A 22,393-nucleotide genomic window follows, 5' to 3' on the forward strand; every position below is an offset into this window, starting at 1 on the left:
AATGATAGTATTCCAAGAGAAGCAATTGGGCTCACGAATTTGGCTAAAACACTCGCGTGCATATTTGATGTTGTGATGAGAAGAGAGGGAGAGAAATTTTGATTAGCAAACCAAATCAATCTGATTCATAACAACAGTTTAATATGTAGTTCCCAATCAAATAAACTTGAATTTTTCAGTTTAAGTCACGCCTGACTCTTTTTTGGACCTTAATCTGAGTCCAGCATAATTTATAGTGTCCTGTTTCACTCGGATGCAGCATTTATCAACTCTTCAATCAACATGGATTTAACTATGCAGGGATGAGGAGTGGCAGTGCTTGTTGGTGTGCCAAGGAAAGGTGCAGTCTTCATGACTAAGACCATCAATGTGCTCAACGAAAGAACAGTTGAGGAGGGCAGCTTTCTTTGGGAATTATATACCAAGGACTGACCTCCCATCCGTGCACACACAAGGTAACCAACTCCCTTGCTGTCACAGGTTTTGGGCTTTCATTTATAGTAACATCATTAACCACAGAGGAAAAGGTCCCGCAGAAGTCGGAATTGGAAAAAAAATAGAGTTTTCATGTGCCATCATGAGTCAAAGAATAAAAGGAACAGCCATCAGGCTCAAAAGAAGATAATTTGGTGGCCAGTAGGAAATGCACAGTGGATTAAGACTCGATGAGGACACGCATATGCCTATTTCCAGGTGAATCAAATACAGTCCATGCCTTTCCAAGTAGGCAGAAAATGACATTAACAGTGTCGCTTTCTGCATAAATATAAGCAAACAGAAGGCTATTATGAATGCAGAAATGTGCATATCTATAGAATTTCTTTTAATTTCAAAAAGCACTTATTGGGGTACTGGTTTAAGCCAAACCAGAACTTCGCTGCTCAGGAATTTTGAAGCCTATCTAGAAAACAAAAGGGTTGAATCTACTTTAAATAAAAGAACAATTTCGGTTGCATTTATATATAATATCTCCTCCTATTTTAAACGCATGCCCAATTCTAGAGCGCCATGCTTCATGCATAGAAACTTGATGATTGGATCACTTACTCCTAAAACCTTCACTTGTACTTTTCCATTATTCTTCTTGCTTCTTCTTCAGGGTCCTCTAAAGTGGTACCACCACCTCCTTTTGGCCCTTGGTCCTTGTTCAAGGCAATGAATGTGAAGTATACGAGTCCCATCGTAGCCTGTTATTCAAGAAGAAAGCAATACTTAACAACGTTAAAAACATACTGCTCAAACACGCTTCAGTAAAACCAACCAACCTCCCCCCCAGGCAGAAACAAACAGTTTGTCCAGATGGTTGTAAGAGTATAAGTGTATAGCAGTGAGAATTGAAAAGCACATAAAATTTCATTTCTCAACAAGGCTTTTGATCAACGGATATTTTTTAAGACATGCACATTCTCTGGGACTGGATAATTTTCTGGCACCCGGATCAAAACTCGGCAACAAAAGCCAACATCTCTCTACAACCCAATCAAATGTACCCACACAGTCACACACATACACATTCATGACTGTCCCTTGACCCATAGATCAGTGTTATCTCATTGATGGCTCGGCGCCAATCACAAGGAACAATGAAGCTTCATAGGGTCTTTATGTCCAGGCCCGCTTCTTCACAGACATGTCTGTTTCACCTAGTCTCTCTCCGAGATAGTGCCCAAATCGTTAGGCCTTTTGTGTAGGTCAGAACTTAATCGACAACGAATTTCGCTACCTTAGGACCATCAAAGTAGATTATTGACATGTCTTCATTCATTATATTTAAACCCCAACATAAGAAATTGGATATGATTTTATATCAATCATCAACACCCAACTTCACAAGAAGCAAAAACAGAGAGCATACCAGCGCAAAGAAAACTGTTGACAGGAATGATTTTAGCAAAAACAGCGAAACTGCCAATACAACAAATGTCACCGCAACCCTTGCTATCGGTCTCGGTACAGAGTTCTATAAAAAAACAGAACAGAAAAATACCTTAAATTAGACAAAAAAAAACCATCCCAAAATCGAAAAACCAGAGAACACAAAACTTACAGGCACAAGATTGGTCCCTGTCTCGATACCATCCTTCCCAACCTTCCATACTGTCTGAACAACTAATAATTCACAAACCCTCAAATCACAATCAGACCACAATTATCAAGTTACATCTGAATATAAAAAGGGGGAAAATGCTGACCTTTTAAGAAATTAGACTGTGCAGCGAAGACCACAACAGGAGCTGAGCGAGGATTCTTGGTTCTGGGATTCTTGACTCGCAAGTTTGGAAGTTGAGATTGCTTCTTGAGGTTTAAAAAGGAGTTTTCATTTAGGGTTTGGTTTTTATAACGTTTTGGAGAGGAAAGTGGAAAGGGATAACTTAGATTATTAGTATGAAAAAGAATAAGTGAAGGGGCAGCCATGAATTGCTTATGGTGTTTAGCTACGACTTGTACAGCACTGTACAAAGTTATAGCTGACTGGCTGGCATTGGAAACTCTCTCGCAGCCTCACACGCTTGGAGGTAAGGGTCCACAGGAGCTAGATATCAGTTCGGCTCATCCATGAAATTGCAGCATCTGCTAGCTCTTTGACCAGCGTATTGCCGCGGGTCAATTGTTTGTTTGTTTTTTTTTCAAAAACAATGAATATAAATTTATCCACATCTTGATGAACATAAATTTTTTTCAATAATATTTATATGCATATCTAATTAATTAATTAATTTGATATTTAATTAAAAAATAATTAAAATTAAGATATTTAACTTTATTATATGATCATATACTCAATTGTATATAATAATTTTATTTTTTTAAATAAATATTTTATTTAATTAAATGATTATTCATGTTAATAAAAGATAATAAAAATCATTAACATAAACAATTTAATAAAACCATGAAGCTCTATTATAAAACAATCCCTGAATAGTAAAAAAATTTAAAAATAAATTAAAACCAATTTTACGTTGAATGATAAAATAAAAAAGTATCAATTTAAAAAAACTAAAAGAGCCCAGACAAACCTCCTAAACTTTAATATCTTAAACTAGCAACTCGTGAATTTTTATACCCGAGTTTAATCAAGAAGGTCAATTCCAAACTAATTTAAGGTTAAGGATGAAACAAAAAAAAATTAATCTAAAAAATTTGTCAAAGGGAGAAAAATAATAATAAAAAAAAGAATGAAAATCATGTTTGATAGGAAAAAAGACCTAAAGATGATGAATTAGACATAATAAAAATTAATTTTAAAACTTATCTAAAAAGAAAAACAAAAAAAAAATAGAGATCGAACTTGAAAAATGAAAAAAATAAAGGGGGATGAAATGAAAAAAAAATTCTAATTTATAAATTATTCAAAATAAAATAAATAGTAATAAATAAGAAATATTTTCTTGGGTAAAGCTAGGCTAACATGTGACCCGTGACCTGAACATGAGATATGTTCAGATTACAAGTTTATCATGTGTTATAAGTCATGATGTCAGGATAATTCGATAGGAAAATAAATTGATGATAAATAGAAACAAAACTGGAAAACCAAGAGATAAATGTAGATTAAAATATTTATTATTACAACGCAATTTATTTACCTGATTGTGTTTAATAAATTTATCAATTAAAATTTATTTGTAATAGATTTAACACACACATAAAATTTATTGAATATAATAAAAGAATAAAAATACTATGCAAGACTTCACATATTAAAAATATTATATAAAAATTAATATTTTTAATTTTTAAAAATAAACCTTATCTAAATAAAATATATATAAAAAAACTATAGATAAATCATACTAACCTCTTTAAAAATTAAATACAACCAATATAATTAAAAACTAATTGCTATTTAAAAAATGTTAAATAAGCCAAAAAAAACCAAGAGAAGATATATTAATTAAAATATAAACTTAAAAGTTATTTTTAAAAATGCATATAAAAAAATATGAATTCAAAAATTCAAAATTAAAAAAGAAAAAAGAAAAAAAAATGAGGCCTCACGTTGGTGGCCTGGTAAGCCCAAAATGACCCGCTTTTATCATCTCCTGAACCTCTTGTTCAGCATCTAGTTTTGAGGATGGTGACGGGCAGCACTGTGAAGAAGGCACATATTTGATTGCTGTATGCAGGCCTCTGAAGATCCCTCTTCTCTGTCTTCAGCCGTTTCCTGTACTGTACCGTTTGCCGAAAGAATTTTAATCTTCCTTTTACTCTTACGTAGGGCCATTTTGTGTGTCCTGGTTTGAGCTTTCGATCTTGCAGCTTGGTTATGATGTCTGTTCTAATAGAATCCTGGGGAGAACACAGTGAGGAGCTTGAATCTTGAGTCTCAAAAACCATGATCGGGTTGGGAGAAGTAGGCTGGTTTGCAATAGCCTTCTCTGTCTCAAAACTCTGTCTGTTGGTAGAACTGTCTTCTTCTCCCATTAGAAGACCATTTATGGTAGTAGTCTTCCTTTTCTTCTATTCAAAAGGTTTTTATATGGATGAAACGTCATGATTTCTGGAAAGAGAGTCTCAAATGGCAAAGATGTAGTATATGTCTCTCAGCCCCTGTGCTGATAAAAAGAAACATCAAAAGTATCCACTTCACTCCTGCATTCGGTCACGAAAGCAGCTTGGGCCTGACTAGTCTCAGAATCATCATCTTCTTCATCTTCCAATTGTGGGCTAAAAGAGTTCATACTTTACTCTATTGTTCCATATGCTGGGTAGTTTAGATGATCTATCTCCTGAATATTGATGATGTAGTCCCTCCCTTCCATTCTTAAGACTGTATCTTCTTTGATTGGGCTTGTACATTGTGTTGCAATCAGGAATTTCAGTGTATCAAGAGTGTTGAAAAGTAGGCTTATTCAATCAAAACCAAATACTCTTCCCAGAATATGCAGAATCTTCTTGATGCAAGTGACATTCAAAGCCATAATAGGAAGATTAGAAAATGTTACCCATGCTAAATGATCATTAGGGCCATCGGTCTGTGTCCATGGTCTAAGCTCATCAAAATTGTTCTTCCAAGCTCGGGTGTCCACTTGTAGCGCCGCCATCATATCCTCAGCAGAATCAAAAGAGATCAAGGCTTGAGTGCCTCCCATAAAACAGAAACCAATGAGTTGCATGCCACTGTCTATGAGTCCTCTCTTTATGCTTTTGTAGTTAACCCCATCTATATCCTCCCAAATAAGCTAGTCTTCAACCAGGCTATGTCTTCCTCAACAGCAACGTGTTGCACAATGGGTAATGGAGAGGTCTTGCACTCTGAACTTATCGATGTTGTAGTTTCAACGGTAGGGGCGTTAGGCAGTTTAGGCTGTATTGCTCTCACTACTTCTGCGTAGCTTCTATTGTCCCGCTGTCTGACTGGAATGGATGCCCTTGGGGTGGCTTGTGGTCACCTGGGGAGAGCTATGGGTGAAGCAGGTTGACGGTGGAAACGCACTGGGTTTGCTCGTAGTTTGAAAGAATCGAACAATAGATCATTGAAGAAGTGAAGAAGTTCTGTTTGGGAAACCATGATTTCATAGTGACAAAACCGAACTCCATTAATCTTTCTGGTTCTTAATTTCTCCTTGAAATGAATAAATTTATAACATCAGTACCATACTTGTAGAAAGCTCTTCTAAAAAGAGTAAAGGCCACCCATAAGGATGTCTTATAGCCAAAAGGCCTTAACACAATGCCGCAATTGCAGTTGATAAAGCATGATGGAAGAATGAATGAAATCACCATTGTAATTTCCCTGTAACAAGTTTGGCCTCGTGATTTCATCCTCCCAAAATGTTTTCACTACCACCATCTACATTCTAATTATGCAGTGTACAAAAGACGGGGAGAAAAATGAGAGCATGCATAGACAACAACGAGGAAGATTTCATCAGAATCTTCAAAGCACTTATTCACACAAAAACAAAGTAATAGTCAGCAGATATGATTCCATTATTGCTCAATGCACTCAACACTTTGTTTTTATATACTTAAAAAACTTCAAAATTCAAAGCAAAACTCAATTAATTCACTACTTCGGTCAAGCAGTAGGTTACACAGATAGATGGCCGCGTTATGCGCCGCAAGCCAGGCTATATCTTTTTTAAATATAAAAGAAAATTCCCTGCAAAACTTGAGATTTAAAAAAATTTAGACATTTGGGTCATTTAGGTACTCGGATTTAATAACCTTAACTAATCTAATAATACTTAAATAAATAATAACAATAAAAAATTAAATTAATAAAAAAATTAACATCCAGAATATATATAAAAAAGTAATAACAGAAAAAAAAACCCGAGTCAACTTATCAAATTTCCGACTCAGGATATGAGATCGAGAAAACCTTTAAGAAAGAAATTAAAAAAAATATCAAAGGCTAATTCGTAACCAACCAAATGTTGAAAAACAAAATTTTAAAAAATATGCTAAAAAATAGAAGTCAACTAAAGCTAATTTTCTAAACTTATGATCTCTCGGTTATGAGACTGACCCTATATTATTAAAGATAAGCCTGAAAAAAATCATAAAATAAAATTCTCAATAAACTAAATGTCATTGGATAAAATAAAAATAATAATTAAAAATCACAATAAAAGGAATGATGACTAAGTTTTTTTGTTATATTTTTTCAAAACTCATGGATTTTATTTGCTAAATCTTTATAAAAAAATATATAATTTTGACATTCTTGCAGAATAAAAAAATCAATCGATCCAGGTTACTTTGGTCAACTTACTCGACTTGTGATCCAGGAGTTGCTTGGGGTGAAGCCCTAAGCTGGGTCTAAAAACCATGATCAAAAGAATGAAGATTCAATTTCTTCATTAAATTCTTCTTGTTTTTTTAAAACTTGTCTTAAAACCCATTGATTTTTTTTTTGTAAATTTTTGACCAAATAATGTTATTTTTTGCATATTTTTAAAATAAAAAAAATTAATTGCCCAGGTAACCCTGGCCAACCCACCTAACCTATGACCCAGGACTTGCCCGAGGTCGACCTCCGAGCCGGGTTTGAAAACCATAATTAAAAAAAATAAAAACGTAACTTCTTTGTAATTTTTTTTTAAAACCTGTCAAATATTTTTTTGAGGCCAAGTTGATCTAGGTAACCTTAACCAACTTATGAGATTTGTGACTCACAACTTGCCCAGAGTGGACTTTTAGATTGGGTTTAAAAACTATAAATGAAAAAACAAGGATCAAATTTGACATTAAAATAAAATAAAATCAAACAATACATGATAAATATATAAAAAAATCACATAAGAAAATAAATGAGGGATTGTCTATATTGGCGCGCACATATATATGGACAGTCATCCTCTTCATCTTTAATTACACTATCAAAACCAAAGTTGTCAATTCTGTTTCGGTATATATATATATATATATATATATATATATATATATATAATTGTCTGTATTGGCGCGCACATATATATGAACAGTCATCCTCTTCATCTTTAATTATGCTATCAAAACCATAGTTGTCAATTCTGTTTCGGTAGATGTTTTGTTTTTTCAATTGGAATGGAATGTTTCAGTTTCGAAGTGTTTCGGTGTGCCGTTTCAGGGTTTATATATATCAACAGGTTTTAAAAAAATATATATATAAACCCTGAAACGGCACGCCGAAACACTTCGAAACTGAAACATTCCATTCCAATTGAAAAAACGAAACATCTATCGAAGCAGAATTAACAACTTTGGTTTTGATATATGAACAAGCATAATTCAAATTTAAGATAAATTAATTATAAATTATGCAATACAAACACAATGCCAAACAAATATAATTTTAAAATTTAAAATATTTCTAAATAGTCAAGATTAAATAGATCTTTAACTTAAGGTAATTCAACTTAAACAAAATATCAAAATATTATGAAAGTAAAATGTTTTAACACAAATATTTTAAATATAAAGTCAGGTCAATGTTATTAAGGCTAATGGAATCTAAAACATCCATTATTTTGCTCAAATTCCTACAAAGTATAAATATAAAAAAAAACAACATGAATATAAACCATATATATTAGTGATAAATCTAATTTTAAAAAATTAATATCATTTTTAATGAAAATAGTAATAATAATTTTCAATATTATTATCAATATCATTATTATTAAAAATATTAATGAAAAAGAGCTTTTTATAATTGGGTGATTTAATTAATTAAATTGAACAAGGTTTAATTTGATTCAATGATTTTTCAAGAGCAGAATGGAACATGCGGAATGAAACCGGAAAGTTCGGGGTGAATTAATTTAGCCGAAAAATCCGGAACGGACCGAAATTTAAAATAAGATGAAATTTGTTCCGTTTTATTTTGTTTTTTGAATTAATATAAAACATTTCGGCTATTCCAAACAAAACAGAACAGAATTAATAATTTTATCAAAAACAAGTTACAAATACACAACTACTAGCTAGGGTATAATTACTTGTACATTTTAAACTCTATTTAAATCTAATGACAGCATCGATCCACATCAATGCGCAATTAGCTTCGACATATATACTAAGTTGAGCTAGATAAAATTAAGTACAAGAACAATATCAACAGCAGCAAGACATTGTACGTACGTAGTACAAAAGGAAATGAACAGAAGGAGAGGCAGCCAATAACATATACGGGACACCCCCACCAAGTGGTTATTAACAATACAATCATACATTAGTACAGGTCCACACATTTAATATATGTGCTAGCTTGAAATTAATATCCTTAAACATGGAGATCATCTTGGCTAGTAAAAAGCACCACAAGCCAACCCTCCTTTATAGTCTCGGCATTTGTGATCTGCAATCTCTACTTTGACTGAGAAACCAAAGATTACATGGTGATTGTAGCTAGAGAATCTAGGGTTTCAAACAAATTAACTAACTGCCCCAGCTGGAAATCTCACCCTCCATTTGTCCACTCATTTTCATGCATGAAGGAGAGAGAGTGTGCCATCTTCCTTGTCTCTATGATCACTTTAGTACTGTTTGTTTTTGAGAGCCAGAGCCATTATTAGCAGCAGCTGGACAATTTGCATGCGAGTTTCTTTGCGATTTTCCTGCCCTCTTGTTCTCTGGTTTGGGCCCTGCAGGTTGCCGTACCTTCACTCCTCGGATCAACTGTGATGCGATTTGAGTTAGTGTTTATCTATCTATATCATCAGCTAGCCCAGCTAGCTAATTAAATCTTTGAAGAATAAATAAAAATACGGGATAATTATTAATATTAAAGCAATTAAGGTGCTCACTCACATATTTTCCACATTTCACATCCGAGTAGATGACTATGAAATCCCCTTCTTGGAGTCCATTTGTTCTCACAAAATCTCCTGAAATCAAGAAATATATATATATTATGTATATGCATGCATAGAAGCAGAAAAAAGAAAGAAAGAAAGAAAAATTATCCATGAAAAAATAATTATAATTAATTAAATCAAATAAATTTTGCTAGCTAGCTATCAAATTAATACTCACCAGTGTTTTCGAGGAGATACATCCTGCTTTTGTTGTTGGGCCAAAATCTGAAATTCCACAAGGAGGAAAAAGAGACACAGAGAGCAGAGATTTAACTCACAAGTATATTTGATCAGAAATCTAAAGATGAAAGAAATCCATCAATGATTTGAACGATTAATTAATTAAATTAAATTATTTGCAAGTATATTTGAGAAATTAAAAGATGAAAGCAATCCATGAATAATTAGAAAGGTTAATTAAATTAAATTTTAGGATACCTATAACGCATGTTCCAAACACGAGAAGTCCCTATATCTTCCATGGCGATGGAAATTCCATCCCTTGCCTCTAGCTCCGGGAGATGTGTTTCTGCTTCTTTCTGCATAAAAACAAAAATAAAAACCTGTAATTAGCAAGAAATTAATTAATTTATGTGTGTGTGTGTTGATGCCATGATTTATACCTTTGGCAACACTATCCTCCCAAGACTCCCCACATCACTCTGCTTCAACACTTTCTGAAGGAGAAACCTCAGGTTCTTCTCAGGTTTCCATCCCTAGACAAACAAACACAGACATGCACATAAGATTTCACAAAAAAGGTGATAAAACTCAACGTGGACAATCAAACCAACTGCCAACCTGTCGCCTCTCGGCCACGGCCTGCCGGTGATTATTGGTCTGTGTTTGCATGGCTGGTCGATCCACCGGTGCATCCACAGTGGTGGAAGCAGAACCTCCACCAGCAGCTGTGGGCCAGTAAACCCAACTACCAGGATTAGATTGACCTGTTGGGGCACCATTGGGATCATCTGCGAGCCTTTCATGCGGATCGCCAGCGCCTTGATTTTGGTGCTGAATATTGTGATGATTCTGATTCCTGTGGTAAGACAGAAACCTTCTCTGCCTAGCCATTCTCTTCTTCCTTGCCTCTTTTGTAGCTGAGGAACCTAACCTCGTCAACCTGTTATCACCATTAGCCGGAACATACTGATATGGGTACTGGTTACCATACCCGGTAAAAGCAGGATTCTGGGGTTGAGCTGACTGGAGATTATTGTCTGCAAATGAGTTGAAGAGTGAAGCCGAAGGAAATTGTGAGGGAGGCCATGTTTGATAGGACTGAAGCATGCGATTGCAATCCTGTGGAGTCCCGTAAGGATGGCCATTTATATTAGAAGATCCATTTGAAAACAGGTCACCCATATATCCAACCATGGGAGAAAAACCTGGCATGACTTTTGCCGGATCTGCGGCAAGATATGGCGGGGGTGCAACGTTCCAAGGTGACTGGGTGAAGCAAGGGTTTGAATGATCAACTGGTATAGGATTGCAGTTGAGATTTAAATTAGGGTTAGGGTTTTGGTTCTGAAGAGGGTCTTGATTGTATGGATAGGGAAGATTAACGTTGGAGGATGATTCTCTCATGCGCCTTCTTTGTAGATGATTCGTTTGGACCCATTGAAGAATGAGCTTCAAGAGTTGTTTCATGCCTTCTTTACCACCACCTAAACGCCTAGCTGCACACTCTATAGTGGTCTTCTTGAGTTTGACTCTCCTCAAATCGTCAGCTGAAACAGTCTCTTTGTTGCTCTTGAGCCAGTCTAAAAACACCATGGCCAGATCATCTGATCTTCCTCCTTGGTGGTCGGCCTCCTGATCATTTTTGCCTTTTGTAATCTCTTCATTTCCAGCTTGTTCATCATATTGAAGCTGTACCTGATCTTGTGGTTCGTTTTGCTCCATTTGAAACTCCTCAAAGAGGCCTTCATCAGGATGAAATATAGATGAAGGATCAAAGAAATCATTACTCTCAAGCAGATCTATGTATCCGAAATCCTCCATCACGTCCATGCATTCAATTCCTAATTCCATCGCTTGATCAGGAGGCTGAGGGACCTCCATTGAGCAAGTAGAAGACAAGGCCGCTGTAGAAACATCCACCGGATCATCCATCGCTTGACTGTTAAAATCATCATTATTGTTATGGTGATAGCAGTGATTACGATGTTGGTGATTCTTTTCAACATCGTAATCTGCCTCTGACTTCAAAACAGCCCATACAGCCGCTGAAGAAGAGGAGGATGCTGACGAAGAACAAGAGGAAGATGACGACGAAGTTATGGCCTTGACAGGAGCCGGAGTGGATGAAGAAGAGGAAGAAGAAGACATGCAAGGAAAATCTGGGAGTGGAGGGAAGTCTTCATAGAAGATCGAAACATCACTCGCATGTAACAGATCTTCTTGCCCTCTCTCAAGCCAGATCTCCTTATCTTCAACAAGGATATCTTGCTCTTCCTCCATAGCATCAAACCCGATTGTAGGGTTTCCTTCATTTTCAACCCCTTCATGCCGATCTTCACTATGCACTTCCAAACCCTTCATCTCTCTCTCTCTCTCCCCCTCTAATTAAAGCAAATAAAATATATAAAAAAAAGTTCAACTTGAGAGACCCTTTTGAGTTCTGTTGAGGTAGATTTAGAGAGAGATGAAAAAGATATCGGAGAATACTGAAGGATAGGGTTTTCCTTGTACGGATAAGTGCAATGAAGAAGATTGTTTCTGATTAAGGAAGCAAAAGAGGGTAAGGGCCCGCTCCAAGCATCAAATTCTTAAGAAACAACATAAACTATTTGAATCTATCAACAACAAAGATAACATAAATAATACCTACAAACCATGCATCAAAGAAAGTGACCCCTCCGATCTCTTCTCTAATTCTTTAATTAATTCTTAATTACCTACTAATATTTTAATATATAGGATCATTAACTACTCCAAAATTGAATAAGATCGTTATTAATACCTTAACCCCATCACCAATCCGAGATCAAAACAGAGAGATCGATCGAACGAATAAAAATCTAGCCAGGCAATCCAAATATCTAGAGAGAGACAACTAGGCCAAGCTTGGAGAATCCCCACATGGTGAAACGCTTTTGAAACACAACCCCATATGTGTTCTGGTCTGTTCCGGGAAGTTTCATACAGTTGTCTAGCCTTTAAAACCTTCTTCTGAGATAAGTCCAAACCAATTTTTTGTGGGTTTGCAACAATTCAATTAATGTTCATTAGAGATGAGAGAGATAGAGAGTGAGAGGGTGGTTTTAGAGAGATATAGAAACAACCAAACAAAAACAAAACCTCGTGCGCCGCTACTTTCTCAGCCTGACTCCGGATTTTGTGCCACCCGCCATACGTTTTCTCCTCAGTGGTGCAAATTAGCGGTGCCTCAGCCTTCAAGTTTACGAGTGCCAGGGAGTGGACTAAAGTACGGTTCGAATCTTAGCAGTAACTTCCAATAACCCCCCCATGCTCAAAATTCATTATGTATTATTATACGCAAATCACACATTCGGTTGTAATTCCTCGGTTATTCGTGTTTTTATTTGGGCTGTTTCAAAAATATTTGTATATTTTTTAAATAATTTACAAAAAAAATTCAATTTTATTTTTTAAACACATGTAAAACCAAGTATTAATCTAGTATTAGAAAAGAAAAACGAAATAAATTATAAAATACAATTCACATTAAATGATAAGATTAAAAAAAAATAAAAAAATACTGATTAATTAATTTTTTTTCCTAAATAGATAGACTTCTATGTTTTCTAAAGAAAAAAAATAGTTTTGAAAGCTTACGCATCATAAAAAGTAAAAAATGATATTTTTATAAATATGTTAAAATTGATTAATGGATAAATAAATTGAAATCGTGGGAATATTTCATATTATCTTAATTTGGCTTCCAACTAATTAATAGTAATAACTGAATGTCTTTTGAATAGTAATTTGAATTTTAAGTTTAAATTGAATGATATATAAACAGGTAATAATTTAAAGAACTAATAAGCTTATTTATTATCTTTTAAATTATTTTAATGCATGATAAATATCTACGGAATTTGCTAAAATTTGAATTTACACTAGTCATTAAAATATTAATCCCCTTTTAGAATACATATAATTATATGGATTTGATCTCCCAGGATTTAAGTTTTGAGTGACTATACAATGCCATTTTTTCTCTCAAATTAAATAATTAAAAAATTGATGTTAATTTTCTCCCTGCAATATTCTATATTAATTCATTTAAATCTATTTTATTTATACAAACGTAGAGCAGCACTAGTACTATGAACTATAGAGATCAATCCCAAGCACCAAAAACCCTTTCTCCATCTCCATATTCACAGTTACATAATAATTTCTGAACTCTAACGACCTCTTTCTCTCTTCAGTTGAGTAATTTGAAATCTTGCAGAGCAGGGAAAAATGGATTCCCTCCCTCATGACATAATTTTCTATTGGTTTAACAACCAACATCCAATAAGGAGGTTGTCTTGATTCGTGGGCAAAGCGGTGCAAGGCAGGCGGTGCCCACTTTGACATTACAAATTCAGCTGCTCCTCTAGGAAACGTGTCCATGCAATGCCTGACGTAACCCTAGATCTGTCTCTCTATCCCGTATCTCTCCCTGATCTGTAGCCAATAACAGTGCTCTTCCGTTTCGATTTCCCCTCTTGATCTGATGCCCACCCATGGGTGTGATTATGTTCACCTCACAAAGGAGCAAGGCGTCTGACAGACTTCTTGAATCCTGCCACGAGTGCTGTTCGTCGTCCTGGAAGACTGCGATTGGTGCCTGTTTAGGTTTATATCAAATTGGAATTGGGTTTTCGATTTCTTAATTTATGATCTTAAATGTGACAGAACATGTGCGCGTGGGGTTTGTGTATAGCTTGTTGACCTATGGTATCTTGCCACTGTTATGGGTGCCAATTTCGCCCGTTTCAAAATTAGAACATATTTATCGTATATTTTGTAATTAACCCCGTCGCTAATCCCATCTGTATTTGGGAAGGGGGCGTTGGAGAAGACGAGAGCCCCGTCATGGCTGGATCATGCTATACCACAATGCGTTGTCTGTGAGTCAAGGATGTTTAAAAATTCTATCCATGGTTAAATACCGGCGAGAAAAACCAATAGCAAACATATCCAATTGTTGAGATCATAGATACAGAAATGACGCAAAAGAATACACAAAGGAATAAATAATTAAAATTTTCGAAGTTTTACTCTTTATATATTTTATAATTTCAATATTGTATTTGAAATTTGTACTATTAATCTTGTATGATTTATTTTGCTCCCTTAGAATTAGAAACTAAAAAAAATCTGAACTTGTTAGACTTATGTGTATATAATACGTATTTTGTACGTATTCTATAAATTAAAAAAAATGGCACTTTATTTATGGAATATAATTAACAAGCAAAAAATGGGGGAAAAACCCAAAGCAACAAGCACTCTCTGTAAAGAAGGCAACAGTTGTTTTTAATAACCATTGAAATGCAAAAAAAGAAAAAGAAAAAAAAGAAAGAGATGGAAAAACAGAGACTCAATGGTAAATATGAAATAGACAGAGGAGCTACAGTGTGGCACCAAAAATGTTATTAGTTTATTGAGTAGTAGTTATGGTCTTGTAAATGTCAAATGCCGATGCCTGTAAGCCCGGTATTTATTACAACAGACGTCACTCTAAACAGAAATGCAGTGATGTAAATCTATATAGCTAGGAAATAAATAAAAGTAGGAGGAAAACTACAAATAAGAAATCAAGAATCAAGGGATTTGAACTTGATCAAAGGAGGCACAACATACGAGAATGTTAATGTGAAGCTCAGTTTTTGGTGTTCATGCTGCTCTTGACTGTCTCTGCATTTTCTTTGATGAATTCCTTTGATTCCTCAGCTTTGCCAACTACTGTGTCCTTGATCTTTGCTGTGGTATCTTTTACGGCTCCCCAAGCATCTTGAGCAGTTTGTTTTGCCTTGTCTGCTAGATCGTTTGAGGCCTCCGATGCCTTTCCAGCCACCTCTTTTGTTTTCTGGGTCGCCTGCTCCTCATCAAGTAGCCAAAAGATCATTAGTCTAAATTGTCAAACATTTAAGAAAACAAATTACAAACACAGTCATACAAATTAATTATCCATTTAGTGTTGTGATTTTCTTATTACATCTTCGACCACAGATTCACCAGCAGCCTTTGCTTCACTGGCTCCTTCTTTTGTGGCCTTACGAGCCATCTCAAAGCCACCTGATGAAGCCTCCTTACGAGAACTTGCCTGCAATTTCACAGCAAGATTAGTGTTTAACACTCATTGTCAATCACAACCCAACATTACATTACTAGTGAGGTGACTTGAATATCTACCTGAAAACGTCTTGTTAAAGGGATGAAAACTCCAGAGCTCCTTTGGCTCCTAACTATCATAGCACCGAGTTGACCATACCTGGGAAGGGATGTGGTTAGGGCTAGGCTTGCCATTTTCAATATTTTTGTTTCTCAAAGGGAAGAAAAATGCTTTAGTTTTTTATTTTATTTTATTTTTGAAACCATCCAAACTGCTTTATATAGGAAGGAAGTGAGTGAGATTTGCAAGTAAAATTCCATGCGGATTCATTGCTAGTGTTGGTGATGGGAACCCTTGGCGCTTTCATCTCGTAATCCCTTTTGAATAGCTACGACCCAGTATTATAGGCTAGTCATTGGAACTCTAATTTTAGTTCATTCCAAAGCTAATTATTTACTAAATTAGCAAAAATAATTACAATACATTAATATAAAGAATTAAGTTATATATATATATATATATATATATATATATATATATATATGTGTGTGTGTGTGTGTGTGTGTGTGTGAGAGATTAAGGCTAGGGGTGATCATTTTCGATTCGGTTTGGTTTTTATCAAAAAAATAATCAAATCGAAATTATTTTAAAAAAAACCGAAACCAGTTCAAACCGATCGGTTTCAGTTCGGTTCGGTTTTTTAGGACAAAAACCGGTTCAAACCGGTTTTGCTTGGTTTTGGCTCGGTTTTTTTCTGGTTTGGCTCGGTTTTTTTCGATTTGGGTTCGGTTCGGTTTGGTTTTTTTGGTTTTAGGCTTATAAAATCGAAACCGAACTGAACCAACTGGTTTTTTTAAAATTTTAATTGGTTTTTTTTCATGGTTTGGTTTTTTTAATTTTCTTTTTGATTTTTTAATTTTTTTACTCCCCTCTTATTAACTCAATAGAATCCATCCATCTCTGGTGAATCATTCAGTGGCCTTGTGGCCATATATATATACTTATTTGGGTTTTAGAGGCCAAGGCATCTACGATATCCATGTGATGTCATTTGCAGAGTTGCTAATACAAAATTTATCACATTACCTTCGGTAACCAATTCATATAAATTCATTCTGAGATTATTTTTAAAATATATTTATTTTATATATTTATTCTTGTTCTTTTAACTAAAAACGTTAAGCAAATATATATTAAATAGGATTTAAAATAATTAATTAGAGTTGTGTGCTTTTGACATTGATTTTTGTTTATCTTAAAGAACATTAGTTGTTTATTTTGGTGTTCGGTTCACATAATTTAACTTTTCTCCTTAAAATCAATCTTCCAAAAGAAAGTGAATATTCTTGAAGTGAGATTTCTAGAAAAGTATAATATTTTTATATTTGGTTGAGAATATGAGATTCATAGCTAGGAAAGGATCATTCCTGCATTTATGAAAATGTTTTATGAAAAATTAAAATATTATTTTTTTATTTTTTAAAATTATTTTGATATGCTGATATTAAAAATAATTTTTAAAAATATATTATTTTAATATATTTATAAATAAAAATATTTTAAAAATTAAAAAACTACAACCACATTTCTAAAATATTTGAAAGCCTGAAGGCTTACAAAGGCGAGCAAATTACAAGAATTTCTTTTATAATTGGTAATGAAGCACCAAAATTGCTATTATCAGAACCAAGAACATGTGGTGGCCGGACCTTTACAAACCCGATTGTATTCGGCAGGCTAAACCAGGAACGCTGAGCACACAACTCTACAAAAGCCATGTGTTTTCTTTTCCAATCCAGTGAACAATAATAGAGTATTATAGGTATATTCCAGGTACTATTTAAATATATTTGAAAGGAGGGTGGAGTTTTTTTTTTTTTTTTGGCTTGTATGTTTTGAGTGGAGGGTCTAAATTACCTTAAATTTTTGTTATGGAACTTGATTCACTCGAGACAAGACTCGAGATATAAGTTAAGAGATTTAGCTGAAATTGAAATTTTTTTAATAAGCCAAGAGGACATTGTTTTGATTATTTTTTTTAAAAAAAAAGTTAATGAATTGAGGCTAGTTAATCAATATCCAAGTTTTTAACTAGATTAAACTAAATAATTTTTTTTTTATTTTTTTCAACTCAAACCGGTTAAAATTCTAGATTAACTTGTCATGTTCTAACAAGAGGATATACATTGCCTTTCCTATAAATACATTAACATGTAAACGGTGTTTTAATAGGGGTGATTATTTTCAGTTTGATTTGATTTTTATAAAAAAAATAACCAAACTGAATTTTTTTTTAAAAAAAGAAACCGAACCGAAACCGGTTCAAACCGACCGGTTTCAGTTTGGTTTTTTAGGACAAATATCGGTTCAAACTGGTTTTGTTTGGTTTTTTGGGTTTAGCTCGGGTTTTTAGTTTTGGCTCGGTTTTTTTTGTTTTTTTTCGGTTTAGGGTTCGGTTCGGTTTTTTTATTTTAAGCTTATAAAACCAAAACCAAATCGAACCAAACCGGTTAGTTTTTTAAAAATTTTAATCGATTTTTTTCACAGTTTGGTTTAGTTTTTTTTGCTCCCCTTTAGATTTTGGACACCTTCTTCATTGGGTGAGGGCTTGGGTAGAATAGTTATTTTTGGGCTCAAATTCCTGTATCTTAGGCCCAATTATTATTCTATAATTCTATTTATTTTATGGAATGAGAATCTATCGCTTATATGAAAAAAAAAATCGAAAGAAAGGCTGCAAGGATATAAATTTTGAATACATTGGAAGGAATTCAATTTCAGTGGATAGGTTGGCTCGCAGCCTAATCTTTCTGCATAGAAGCTACTCTCCTCCTCTTTGCTTATTTGCTTATTTATTTGACCGCGCTCCTTCAAATATGATCCAGTCAGAGGCTCGTTCTCTATTACCGAAGCTTTCAAAACTAATCAAGATAGCATATAGTTAAATTTGTCAGGTACTGTTCTAAGTACTACATACCATAGTTTTTAAACCCGACCAGATAATCAATCCAATCTAATAATCAGGTTATAGGTCAAATAAATTAACCCTGGTCAATCAAAAAACAAACCTATTGTATTCCAACTCCTCGCTAAAGCAAATGCTCCAAAAAGCAACTTGTAATTAATTTTGCCTGTCATATCCCATGAATTGTATAATTGTACCCCATTTAACTAGGGTTATTATTTTCGGTTCGATTTGGTTTTTATTAAAAAAGTAACTAAACCGAGACCGGGTCAAACCGACCGGTTTCGGTTCGGTTTTTAGGGTAAAAACAGGTTTGGCTCTGTTTTTCCGGTTTTGGCTCGGTTTTTTCCAAGTTTGACTCAGTTTTTTTGGTTTGGCTCAATTTTTCTGGTTAGGATCGATTTTTTTCCGGTTTCAGTTTTTTCTTATAAAACCAAAACCGAACCAGCCGGTTTTTTTTAAATTTTAATCAGTTTAATCAATTTTTTTTCCATTCAGTTTTTTTAATTATTTTTTTTTATTTTTCTCGATTTAATTAATTTTTCAGTTTTTTTCTCACTCATACTTCCCGCTGTCATTTCTGGTACAAGACCAAAAAAATATGGTAAGAAATTCTACAAAAATGCCCCCAATTAAAAACCCATCAAAAAAACTCAATAAAAAAAATCCAATTCCAATTCAAAAACCCAACAAAACCAACGAAAAGTTTATTGGATTTCGTGAATTTTTTTTGCTGGCACCCTTACAGACTGTATTTGTAAACAAGCAAACCCAAAAACCCATTTCCATAAATTTTCCATGAATCCCACCACCAAAAACACAAAAAAGTAAAGGCACCCTTACAGATTGTATTTGTGGACACCTTGAAAAGTTTCAACTTTTTTAGCATGAGAGAAAGATGATTACTCTCTCAAGACCTTAGCACCTCTCTCTAAAGCTTCAGGATCAAACCCAACAGTGTTGTTTGTGGGTGACCATTCCAAGGAGCTCTAGATTACCCGCCGCCGTTTGATTGAGGCAAAGTGGATGGCTGAGATTGTACAGAAGAAGAAGACGAAGAAGATTGAGGGGAAGGAGAAGGGTTTGAAGAAGAGAAAGGAGAGAAACTAAAAGGGCCATCATAAAAAAAAAAAAAAACAAAATTTGATTGAGAAAAGAAAAAGGAGGCTGTTATTGCTAATATTAGCCCTCCAATTTCACTTGTTTTTCCCATTTTTTTTTTTACTGTGTAGAGAAATAAAATGATACAGTTTATAAAGAAACCTTGGGCAAGACAGTTGCCATGGAAGGAGAGACGAAGAGCAAGATAGTTGCCAAAGAAAATAAGGCTGGGTCTCATCGGGTTTACCTGGGACGACCCTCCGGGTTATCTAGGTTTCACCAGGTCAAATCCTTAACTATTTTTTACTTAGACCCGGCTCAGCTCTAAACTCGAGTTGGCCGGATCCCAGATCAACCCGCCCCGCCAGGTTGAATTTTAAAATTATGTTCCAAACCAAACCTTCGATTATTGAAATGTTTTTAAAATTATGTTCCAAACCAAACCTTCGATTATTGAAATGTAACGATGATTATTAATTTTAAAGTCTTAAAAAAATAATCAAAAACTACTCCGCAACTTACTGTTAAAAAAACAAAAAACTAATTAAGACCTCCAGAGAGATTTTCCAAGATCAAGACAAGGGATTGATTATGAAATAAAGATCTTTTCTAGAACAAAATTCACTGTAACAACAAACCAAGTCCAAGATCACTTCCAAATCTCTCTTGTAAATTTTTTAACTGATTCTATCCTTCCATGGAATTCAGGGTATCAGCACTTGGACGAAAAAGAAAAAAAGAAACTCCAAGATTGTGTGTTAGCACCAGCATGCATGCAGCTAGATAACTAGCTCAGAGATACTTCAACAGCAGCTACAATGTTGGAGTTTCCAGGAAGAATGTGGCTGCGCTGGGAGATGAGAGGAGGACATTGTAGCTGAGACATGAGCATTAATTCAGAGCGTTGGTTTTGGTTGAGAATGAAAGTGGAAGCAGGTAGAGAGAGTAACAATGTCCACCAAACAATCTGACACAGCATTAATTGAAAACTACGTCCGTCGACAACCAGTCCATTTCCTTGCCACCATCTGCCCATATCGTATCCGGGTGTCTTTTTTTGTTATTTTTTCTTTTCAAATTAGCACTTTAAACGTAAAAAATTGCTCCGGTAATATCGTTTTTTTACATAAAAACCTTAATTCTATGAGTTTTTCTTAATTTTTAAATATATTTTTATAAATTAAAATAAATATTTTTATCTAAATTGTAAGCTAAAAAACAAACTCCGATTAAAATCTTAAAAAATTATTATTCACACAGTAATTTTTTTTATTTTTCAATGTTAATGATGTAGTCGATTTATGATAATAAATGATTCTGATGTGGTGTATGTGTCTGTCGTAACTAAATAAAAATAAATACGTAAATAGATTATATGAATAGTCTAGCAGATATATTTATTGACTAGTAAAATAAGTATAAGTTCAAGAGAAAATCCAGTCCCACTATACCAGAATAAAAAAGTTATTTTTTTATTTGACTGTTGTATCGTGCTCAAATTTTATAATAATTTTAAAAGGTTATTTTTCTTATAATAACTACCACATCTCTACGGGAATAATTAAAATTTTAAATATAAAAAATCTCTTTTTATTCTAACAGTTTTAAGATTTGTTTTATTATTTTTTAAATTAATTGATCGATTTTATTAAATATAATGAACTGATCAATAAGTTGAGTTAGATTATAATATATTTTTATAATGTCACGTTTCAAAATAACAAAATTTATATGAAGTGTAACAAAGTGAAAATATATTATATATTTCACCAATTTTTTCTTCAAATAATATTATTCCATTAATTTTTTACGTTTACTGTAGTAATTTCACAATTTATCCATCGTATCCTCGTAGTCCTCCCATTCCTGTCGGTAAGCAAGCTGTCATCAATGGATGCTACCCCACGCAGACCTCCCCTCCATTCTCTCTGCTTCTCTGCATCTGTGGTCTATATCTTTTCCATTTATTTTCCTTTTTTCCTTTAATTTAACCAAAGAAAAAAAACTGGTTTAACTGGAAGTACAAGGTGGTATTCTGTTCAAGTAGAGATGGCGTTTAATAGATATATTTAGGCTTGTTTTTTTTTAAGTATTTTTTTAAAATTATTTATTTTTATTTATTTTATTATTTTAAATTAATATATTTTTAATATTTTAATATTATTTTAATATGTTGATATCAAAAATAATTTTTTAAAAATAAAAAAAATATTATTTTAATATATTTTTAAATAAAAAATACTTTAAAAAATAATTGTTACCGTACTTTCAAGCACACCATAACTATCAAATTTTATCATTATTCTTTTGATTGTTTTTTCTTTGCTAAATTTTTTAGTTTGGTATTTTTTTTACACTCAATTTCATCATTAAACATTGAGTTAATTTGGATTTGAGTCTCTAGTTAAGCTCATTTTGGAATTTCATGAGTTGTAGTTTGAAAAATTAACTTAATTTAAGGATATTCACTAGGGTTTGCTTTGATTTTTTTATTTTTTTGTCATTCTTTCAAGATAATTTTTTTTTTCAATTTTATTATTCGATATTTATTTTATTGGAGATTGAGCTCTATGTTTTTTTTATATGCTTTATACATCCTTTGTTTTTTTTTTATTTGGTTGAGTTATCTGGGGATTTTTTTTTTGTTCTTTGTTAAATATATTTTCTCAAAATAAGGTTTTTTTCTTGAATAAAATAGAATTGATTAATTGAATAGAATATTTTATTGTGTTTTTTTCGATT

General features: G+C 33.5%; 3 protein-coding genes across 3 annotated transcripts; all 3 read right to left on the bottom strand.

The window, feature by feature from the left end:
* Positions 1-785: 785 nt before the first annotated feature.
* Positions 786-2,587, bottom strand: LOC133690975 (uncharacterized). Its single transcript, XM_062111262.1, has 4 exons — positions 2,193-2,587; positions 2,048-2,109; positions 1,856-1,960; positions 786-1,187 (listed from the first exon to the last, which is right to left on the bottom strand). Exons 1-4 carry the CDS (start codon positions 2,413-2,415, stop codon positions 1,059-1,061), a joined length of 519 nt encoding a protein of 172 aa, XP_061967246.1. The 5' UTR covers positions 2,416-2,587; the 3' UTR covers positions 786-1,058.
* Positions 2,588-8,964: 6,377 nt separating this feature from the next.
* LOC133691775 (B3 domain-containing transcription factor ABI3) lies at positions 8,965-11,834 on the bottom strand. The gene is made up of 7 exons (XM_062112367.1): positions 11,456-11,834; positions 10,092-11,407; positions 9,914-10,006; positions 9,729-9,829; positions 9,469-9,515; positions 9,244-9,320; positions 8,965-9,111 (listed from the first exon to the last, which is right to left on the bottom strand). The coding sequence occupies exons 1-7, from the start codon at positions 11,832-11,834 to the stop codon at positions 8,965-8,967; spliced, it is 2,160 nt and encodes a 719-aa protein (XP_061968351.1).
* A 3,298-nt stretch (positions 11,835-15,132) lies between these two features.
* On the bottom strand, positions 15,133-15,779 carry LOC133692009 (uncharacterized protein At4g13230). Its single transcript, XM_062112652.1, has 3 exons — positions 15,666-15,779; positions 15,469-15,576; positions 15,133-15,348 (listed from the first exon to the last, which is right to left on the bottom strand). The coding sequence occupies exons 1-3, from the start codon at positions 15,777-15,779 to the stop codon at positions 15,133-15,135; spliced, it is 438 nt and encodes a 145-aa protein (XP_061968636.1).
* Between the last annotated feature and the right edge of the window lie 6,614 nt (positions 15,780-22,393).

Source organism: Populus nigra, chromosome 4 (assembly GCF_951802175.1).
Source record: "Populus nigra chromosome 4, ddPopNigr1.1, whole genome shotgun sequence".
NCBI classification, from domain to species: domain Eukaryota; kingdom Viridiplantae; phylum Streptophyta; class Magnoliopsida; order Malpighiales; family Salicaceae; genus Populus; species Populus nigra.